Source organism: Etheostoma cragini, chromosome 3 (assembly GCF_013103735.1).
Source record: "Etheostoma cragini isolate CJK2018 chromosome 3, CSU_Ecrag_1.0, whole genome shotgun sequence".
Classification (NCBI taxonomy): Eukaryota; Metazoa; Chordata; class Actinopteri; order Perciformes; family Percidae; genus Etheostoma; species Etheostoma cragini.
The window spans coordinates 11,237,511-11,246,556 of NC_048409.1; the positions used below are offsets into that span (position 1 = coordinate 11,237,511).

Here is a 9,046-nt window from a genome sequence, read left to right on the forward strand (position 1 = left end):
AATGTTATATTTTGTTCAACTTTTACAATTATTATTTTTTCATTACTCGACCATGATCCAGAACTGTAGAAATAGTACCCATATAATTATCAGTGGGCCAACTCCTTATTTATTCCTAGCTTGCAAAATCACAAGTCACATGAAACCACACGATGAACAGGAACTACACCAGAATGCACATGCATTTTCAAGTTTTATTAATCATCATCACACACCCATAGGGGCAAATAAACCAATACTGCCCCAATAAGTTACATTTAAATAAAAGACAGTATTGCGTTACTTTCTCCCATGTGATACAATAACAAACATCCGTAAAATACCTGATAAATGGCTTGTGCATACAGTGCAATATTAAGTTATTCAAGCTATCGTTTAGGGTTGCATTAAAGTCCGCTCTCAAACTAATTTTGGACAGCAACTGCACATTAACTATACGTGCTGCTAACAGGAATAAAAAGGATTAAATACTAGTAACACAAGGAAATCTTAGATCATGAGTAAAGGAAAACAAACAACTCTCCCAACCACTCTGTACATGACTGCCAAATACAAAGACACTGTTAAACAACATTGTTTTCACCAATTATCCTTTTAACTGCATACAGCCACTATGTCCTTCATTAAATGTACTTCTAAATTAAGAGATTCAAAAAAATCTAACAGAAAAGTGCTTCAAAATAAGTAAAAATGGGTTTGTCATATGAATTTTTCTGCACTAGTAAAGCAACCGGCCTTAGGAACTTATTGTGTTACAGAATACAGCATCGTCTTTTTTCTTACCAACTTAATACAACATCTCCAACGGAGCATAAAACCCCAAACAAATCACCTAAAACCGGATTTTCTTTTGATAGGACACCCTCTAGAAAATATAAATGAATAGATGAAGATTATACTATTCAATCATTAGAAATCCTGTAACACGTCTTCAAACAATGTTCTTTAAAACCACAGTACTACTGTAAATATTACAGGGTTAATATTTCCTTTGGCATCCAAAATAATTGCTACCTGCCACTATATAGAAAAATAAAATCACTTCTGTACATCCAGCTTACGGCTGGAGAGTGAGGTCTGCCACGAAAATAAGACCACAATATCCATCCACACAACTTCATGATTTACAGACGTTAACGGAACATGACAATGCAACACCCGCTCACACACACATTTACCGCATGCACAACTGTCACACATCTCTCTATTTCTCTGTTACACAGGGAAATACACAGTAAACACAGCACAAAGTACAAGCATGAGCTGGAGGGTTATTTGACTGAGGGGAAGTTAAGATTTGCATTACAAAGATTTCTTCATTTCCTTTGCCACATATTTGACTGGAAATTCCCCATAAGGGGTTACTTGGGCTGTAAGGTTTTGTGTGTCCATTTGAGCTTCCACCGGTCAATTAAACTATGGGCATCACAATATAATAACAAAAACAAATTCTGAAAAGCCGCAAATAATAACAGAAGCATGTTTAAAAATCCCATCCAACAATTTATACCGTCTGCTTAAATGTAACTACAAGGGTGACCAACAGATGTGTCTCATGGATGCCAATCTGTGAAAAGAGAAAGCACCATTCACAGAACGCTGGGGTGATATTTCCCAACTAGCCTGGGAACACCAAAGGACATGACTGAGTCAAGGATGCCAGTACAAATCTGCTTTTCCTGAAACTGAAATAGAAGCAAAACATCAGGGCTTTCCCACAAATGCGGCACCGGAACTTTTGCAACCGGGGCAAAATGCTTAATGGGAAAGTGGTCGCTGGCCCTCTCTCTGGGACATTGCTTTTTGATATCTTTTGATAGAGCCAGGCTTGTTTCAAGCCTTTATTCTAAGCTAAGCATCATATTTACTGTACAGACATGAAAGAGGCCATTGATCTTCTCATCAAACTGTCTGCCAGACTAGTCCTTTAATGTAATAGTTCTGTTGCTGTTCAGTGTAATTTCAGGGCATCTCGGACTATGGATTGATAAATGGAATAAAAATGGCCGGAGTGGAAAGACGGTCTTTATCGGACGGCTCTTGTATGTGCGTACGGACAGCAACATTTAACACCAGGGAAAAGGGAAAGGCTGACGTAAAGTCTCCAGAGGTCTATTCTTTATTCATTGAAGCAGAGCATGTCAGCCAGCAAACACTTGCGGTTGCAGTGGTGGGGGCAGGTGCTCATTCTCAACATTCTCAGAGTCGATGGCTGATGATGCTGCAGGAGCTGTCCCGCTAGCCGTGGTTTCAGTAGGGTTTTGTGTCTCTGCTGGAAAGCTCTCCAGAACGCTCTGCACCTTCTGCTCCACTTCGTCTGTCCAGTCGATGAGGTCGCTCTCCAACTGGCGAGCCTTCTCCATGACCCTCTCCTGCCTTTCCCCGAGCCCTGTAAGCACATCCAGACGTTTGTGGACCTGACTGAGAGCGGCGCTGCCTGGGGAGCAGGAAGAGGCTCCAGTGGACTGTGGCCAGTGGGGGGATGCCTGGCCCGACATGTACAGGTCAAACTCCTCAGAGCTCAGGTTCAGAGACTGGCCGTCCAGCTTCTCAATGAAGGCCACCGCACAGCACTGGGGAGAGGGATGGGGAGGGTCAGTACAAGAAAATCTCACAAGGATGTCATCAGTCTGTAATTACAGATTCACTGAGATTTAAAATAAGTTACTTTTTTTCCATTTGGTTTTTATTGGACAATTGGCGCATCTCATTCAATTAGATCATATTTTAGACCTTTTAATGTGAATAGGTTTGTGAACATGACCAAGTCACACTGACAAAAATATGAATTGAAATTAGTTGTCACAACACGCACGACACCAAAAGAACATCAGACCAGAAAAGAAAATATGATCAAACTCTTATAAAAACATTTTTGTATTTAAATAGTAGCCGGGTGGGCTCAGTTGCTAGAGCAGGCGCACAAATATAGAGGTGTATGCCTTGACCCAGGAGGTCCAGGGCTCGAGTCGATGATTTCCTGCATGTCTTCCCCTATCTCACCTAGCTGTCCTTTCCATTAAAGGCTGAAATGCCCAAAACAATTCTTAAAATAAATAAATAGATAAATTATTCAAATGTAAAACACTAGTGGAATAAGGCCCCATAGAACAGTAAAAGTTGTGTCCATTATATTCTTCTAAAGTATTGAACAGTATTAAATGATAAAGAAAGGTGTTTCTGCATTGTCTTCATTTTTCAGCACTGGTGATAGGCGCTTGATAACACCACACAATTTGACAGAAGCACAACTTCTTAAAAAAAAAAAAATGGAAACGGAAACTAAGGGACACACACAATAAACCACATAAATGCAAGCACGCACTTATTTCCTCACCAGATTAGTGAAGTAGTAACCATCCTCTCCAGTCATCAGTCTGCTGGGGTTGCTGAACCGGGTGATGTACTGGATGTTGGACTGCAGTCGCGGTGGGTTTGCTTTCAGCACAATGTAGATGAGCGTGGGGAGGAAGTCATCTGCAGACGCAGCCTCTTTCTTGCTGATTTTGATGGCGTTGAAGATGTGCTTGCTGCAACGGGTGATGCATGCCAGCTTCTCCTTGGGCACACACTTTGAATCCATTTCAATCACATCTGAAATGATGCCGGAATTTGAGAAGAATAACAAAATGGTTTAATCTGTAAATCTTGCTGGAATGCTACTGCCAAGATAACAAGGGGATGTCCTAACATGACCTTCGGGAAAAAAAATGAGACTTACCCGTGATGGCTTTGACTACGCTGTCCGACACCTCAGCAATCTCCTCGTCTACAGGAACGCACAGCATCTCAATAGTGACCCAATGCAAGGCTCTGTAACACATCACAATAAGGACTTTGAGTTGCAGCCATTACACCTGCAAATGTGTTTTCTGGTGCGCAAAGGTAGCGGAGAGAAATGAATGATTATCTGAGAAGCAAATTTAAGCATCATTACAACTTTTCCTTGCTAACCTGATTCTCTTCTGAATGGCCAGGTCTTTCCTCTCATCGTCTGTGGTCTCAGGACAGAAGACATCCTTGTAGAGACGAGTCATCATGTACTTCTCGACTTCATCCATAACACTCTCCACGTGATCTGATGAACCTAGGAACAGAAGCACAAAGATGCTATGCAAAGATATACTAAGTAAAGACATTTTACACTGAATAATGTAAGTGATATTCACTGTTCATATTCTTCTTAATGGTAAGAGTTAAGCAGTACCCTTGAACTGGGTGTGGAGGCGGTCTGAGAGGTTCTGGTAGAAGTCCTGCACACACTCTGACAGCTCATCAGCCCCCATGTCCTGAACAAGGAGTGGGAATGAACAGATCAGATGTCATTGAATTTGTAGCTTAGAAATACATTAGTGGTACGGAAACAGATGACAAAATCAAGCCCAAATTTGACAGAGTGATAACGTGCATCATTTTAATTTTGATAATGTGTGGCAATTACAAGGCAATTTCAAATGGAGAAATAGTTTATGTCAATATCAAACTGGACAGCTAAAAAAAAAAAAGAGTGTTGCTTGGGACAACACTGTGTGACAGTCATCATCTCAGTCGAAAGTCGAACTTGTTTTGGTGGAATATTTTCACCCTGCAAAGAAAACGCTGTTTAACTGTTCACACAGTACAGTAATGTAAGCTGTATGAATTAGCTGGATACGTGGTTAAACATAATTTACTGTTACCAGTCTATTGCTGTGTGTATTGTGTCCAGAACAAATCCCCACCAATTGGTCCCAAAATGTCCCAGAATAGAGAGTAAATGCCCTAAACATATTCTTTGTAAATCTTTACAATCATTCCCGGAACAAAACAAGCACGCCTGCCTTATTATTTAAAGTTTCCTTAAAACCTGCCATTTTCAGTGTGTAACTTTGCTCTGAGGTTGCTTGATGCACCCGGAGTTTAAAGTTAACACAAAGAAAGTGAAAAGTGAGGGACTTCCGGCAGCGCCAGGAACTATCCTGTACCCGAGCCGTTGTCAATCCAAACTATTGCTGTATGACTTTGAGTAACAACACAATCTTAAACCAAAAACAAATAGAAGCAAAGGTGTATTTGTCAACAGGCTGTCCATATTTTGCATAACTAGTCATTCACAGGAATTAAATGGTTTCTACAAAACACACAAAAACATGATAAATTCACTTCAGCTCACCCGCTTATAGACCATGCTCTCAGTGAAGGCCCGGCACTGTTTGAAGATCTCCCTGCCGGACTTCAGCGGCTTGAGAAAATCAATGAACTCCCGCGTTGCATAGTCACTGTCTACAGAAGAGTGCCGGCTTGTAGAGGAGCTGGGACTTGGGCTGGAGTGAGTGTCAAAAGGAGTGTCTGGGGGAAGACATTTAATGGTAATCTAATCAAAGCTTAAAAAAACAGGTATATACTACGTATTTTCTCCTGGTTACCCTTACAACATGTGGTAGTTACACCACATGCTGCACTCTATAAGGTTGTTTTAACCAAACTGTGTTAAGGTTGCCCAGGTCATTAGAACCAATTCCACAAAAATGCAGGCACAGAGAATGTTCAATCAAAGCAAAACTTGCTAAATGAATATAAATATCACCATAACTTGATAACAATATAGTAATTGTTTGAATCAAGAACAATGAAAACTGTAAAAATAATGGTTTGATAAATGACTTGCAACTTTTGCAGTTGAGTACGTGCAATAGCATGTACCTTTTTTTGGTGGTGTTTTTGTGGAAGGAGTAAAAAACTTTGTAACTGTATGGACTTTGCTGGACTTTTCCTTAGTTTTTCTTTCTTCGAACTTGCTGAAGGGTGTGATGGTAGGCTGTGATTGGGCCTTCTGATGTCTGCTATATGCTTCCTCTTCCTCTCTCTGCAGTCTGGGGGAAAGAGAACAGCTGTCAGATGGACGGGCGGACAAAAGAGCAAGACAACAAAATGAAGCGGTAAAGGAACAATTGACAGGATCAATAGGATAGGGTAATTGATTTGCTTTTTAGGAATAATTGCACCCAGGACATACAAACCTTTCCGCGAGTGCCCAGTCTTCCTGAATCTGTTTTTGCTTTTCTCTTTGATTTTCCTCTCGCCAGCACTTTGAGCACAGGCCCTGCCAGCCAGTGTTGCCATAAAAACCACATCCTTTTTTGCAAAGCAGCTCTGATTGGTCCAGATGGATCCCACGGCGCTGGCTCGTCATCCTTCACCAAAGTTAGAAACACTGCTGGTGGAACCAGAAGACAGACAACTTTAACAACCAAAACAGTGACTACGAACAGCACTGCAGTCAACAAAACGATGCATTATCGTGTGTAAAAGACAACTCCCGTTGCCATTCAAGATTGCAGTTCAACTTTCTACAGTATTGACTCACTGGACTCAAGTCCAAGACCTCACCACACGTCAATAACACCCTGCTACAGTAGTTTATTCTAGCACTGACCAAAATGTATAAGTTAGCTAATCAAGGCATTGGCTGCTTTAGCTGGTTTCTTTTTTAGGGGCTCTTGATAGCTTTGACCTATTCACTTGTTAGCATTAGCTAATAACTAGCACCTTTCTCTCGCAGTACTAAACTGACAGAGTAGCTAACTCTAAAACAAATTATCCTCTTTAAACAGCGTTGTCTCTTATTAACATATCATTCTAAACGACTGATGTAAAGTTAGACAAGTATGTTAGCGCGGCAAATCAACAAGCGAATCGACAGCTAACGTTAGCTGCCAGTGTTTACCTAGCTAAGCTGATTAAACAGCTAACCTAGGCTAAGGTTATCTAACGTAAGCTGAATAACCCTTATGTTGATGGTGATGCTCTAGGTTGGCTACGTGAATTTTGTGTCAACATACACACTCATTCGCAGTGTCAGAAATCTATCGGGTAACGTTATCGTCGCTCAGGCTCCAGTCTACTGTTGGTGGATGTTTACATTAGCCAGGCAGCTAACTTTAGGATTGTCCCACAGCCATTTTGTCTGTTGGTTGTTTCTTCTTCTGTGATAGTTTTTTTTGTATGTTACAAATCCGTTTTATCGATGATCGCCCTCTAGCGTTACCACATTGCAATAGCCTACGTAATTACTCACCGATTCACAGATTGTTTAAATAAATGTCATTAATTTGCTACAAATAATAACACAAGGGACACAAAATGTTAGTAATCATAGGACAATAAAATATATATATATATATATATATATATATATATATATATATATATATATATATATATATATATATATATATATATATATATATATATATATAGACATATACACACATTGTGTATGTACAGTGGGGCTTGAAAGTTTGGCACCCCAGGTAAAAATTTGTATTAATGTGTATAAAGAAGCCAAGCCATCAAATAACAGACTCATCTGGCCCTGCCCCAAGAGAGACCTTGCCAAGAAGGTGTAAAATTCTCTAAAAAGGCATCAAATAACAGACTCATCTGAGCTTACCCCAATAAGCAGCACCATGGTTTCTTTTAAGCAGTTGTCTAGAAAACTGAAACTAAAAATAGTTGACGCTCACAAATGTTGGAAGGCTATAAGAAGATAGCAAAGGGTTTTCAGATGCCGATATCCTCTGTTCGGAATGTAATTAAGAAATGGTCGTCATCAGGAACAGTGGAAGTTAAAGCAAGATCTGGAAGACCAAGAAAAAAATCAGACAGAACAGCTTGCAGGATTGTGAGAAAAGCAAGTCAAAACCCACGTTTGACTGCACGATACATCCAGAAAGACCTGGCAGACACTGGAGATGTGGTACACCATTTATGAAGGTAAAAATGGTGCAAAAGTGAGAGCGCGTAGATGCGATGTGAGCACTTGTAAAATATGACTTGAGAGCTTGTAAAAAAAATCTGTAGTCGTAGATGCTATGTGAGCACTTGTAGAGTATTACTCGAGAGTGTTGAGTTTTAAAAAGTTAATATGTCTGAAGGAGCCAGGCTAGAAAATTATTCATCCCTCTGTCCCCATTTTCCCCCTCTTTTTTCTCTGTCTGTAAAGAACATCAGGTCAGGTCTAGCATTTAACATATGGAAGGGGGTTTCCTGCAGCACAGCAAAAGGTGGCCTGCTGTCTGCCACCCCCTGGGGTCTGGTCTAGGCTGAAACAATACAATGTTGATTGGACTGTGTTGATGTTGGAGTTTCACATTTACACAACAGATCCTTTTGCTCTGCAACCAAACGCGACCCCCAAAGGTCCAGAAGGCAGGTTGTCATTGGTCAGCAAAGATGCACTCGACCTGCTGTCATTAAAGATGCGGACCAATGAGAAAGGATTTGAATGCACCAGCGGAAAAGAAACCGCCCCAAGGTGCATGGGATAAAAGTGTGTGATTTAGGACTTTTCAGGACTGGTTTCACGTGACTCCATCAGGGGGGAAGAGTGGATCCCGTCCGCTGTCAGCTGCAGTGTTTTCATGTTTGTTGTGTTTGTTTGTGTCTTATTGTCTTTGTCTTATCATCTTCATCCTTGCTGTTGCATTAAACGTTTTCTTAATTCTCAATTTGACCCCCAGCCTCCTTTTCCTCAGATCCGAACAAACACGAAGTTAGTTATAAATTTCTAACAAGAGCTTGTAAACAATCTGTACTTGTGTTTTTTCTTTTTTTCCCTTGAGTCAATTTTCCAGTAGCCTACAACCACAACTCAGTGATTACTCTCGAATCTGTCACTGCAGTGTGCGCTCTCGCATCACACAGCGGCAAGTTTGCGCTCTCGACTTTTGCAACACTTCTTGAGGTACATTTGGTGCAAAACTAATTTGTACCTGTGGACTTAGTCTGTGGAGCTCAGAGCCAACAGGACCGCCGTGGACAGCAAGGTTTCTATCGCCCGATGAGGGACAACTCTGACCGGCTTATTTATGTAGCATGAAATCTAGCTTTTGCTAACTAGCAGCCAGCCCGCTTCTAAATACTGTAAATACCTTTTAATTATCTCAACACTTTTTAACAGTCCAACTGACAAACTGGCGGTGAGCTCTAAGATCCTGATCTCCAGCGGGACACGGAGAGGTCCAGACCCGATAGCAGCGGCACAGCCCCCCTGGAGCCCAACGCC

The 9,046-nt window shown here is 41.0% G+C and overlaps 1 protein-coding gene across 1 annotated transcript; it reads right to left on the reverse strand.

Moving 5' to 3' along the window:
* Positions 1-180: 180 nt before the first annotated feature.
* Positions 181-7,007, reverse strand: rabgef1l (RAB guanine nucleotide exchange factor (GEF) 1, like). Its single transcript, XM_034867381.1, has 9 exons — positions 6,822-7,007; positions 6,000-6,196; positions 5,683-5,852; positions 5,153-5,328; positions 4,208-4,289; positions 3,955-4,087; positions 3,722-3,813; positions 3,338-3,594; positions 181-2,573 (listed from the first exon to the last, which is right to left on the reverse strand). The coding sequence occupies exons 2-9, from the start codon at positions 6,170-6,172 to the stop codon at positions 2,142-2,144; spliced, it is 1,515 nt and encodes a 504-aa protein (XP_034723272.1). The 5' UTR covers positions 6,173-6,196; positions 6,822-7,007; the 3' UTR covers positions 181-2,141.
* Between the last annotated feature and the right edge of the window lie 2,039 nt (positions 7,008-9,046).

Coding starts and splice junctions, on each gene's coding strand:
- rabgef1l (XM_034867381.1), bottom strand. CDS start 6,172: ATGACGAGCCAGCGCCGTGGGATCCATCTGGACCAATCAGAGCTGCTT. Junction 5,329..5,682: donor AAAAACACCACCAAAAAAAG/GTACATGCTATT, acceptor GTCTTCCCCCAG/ACACTCCTTTTGACACTCAC. Junction 2,574..3,337: donor GTTACTACTTCACTAATCTG/GTGAGGAAATAA, acceptor CCCTCTCCCCAG/TGCTGTGCGGTGGCCTTCAT.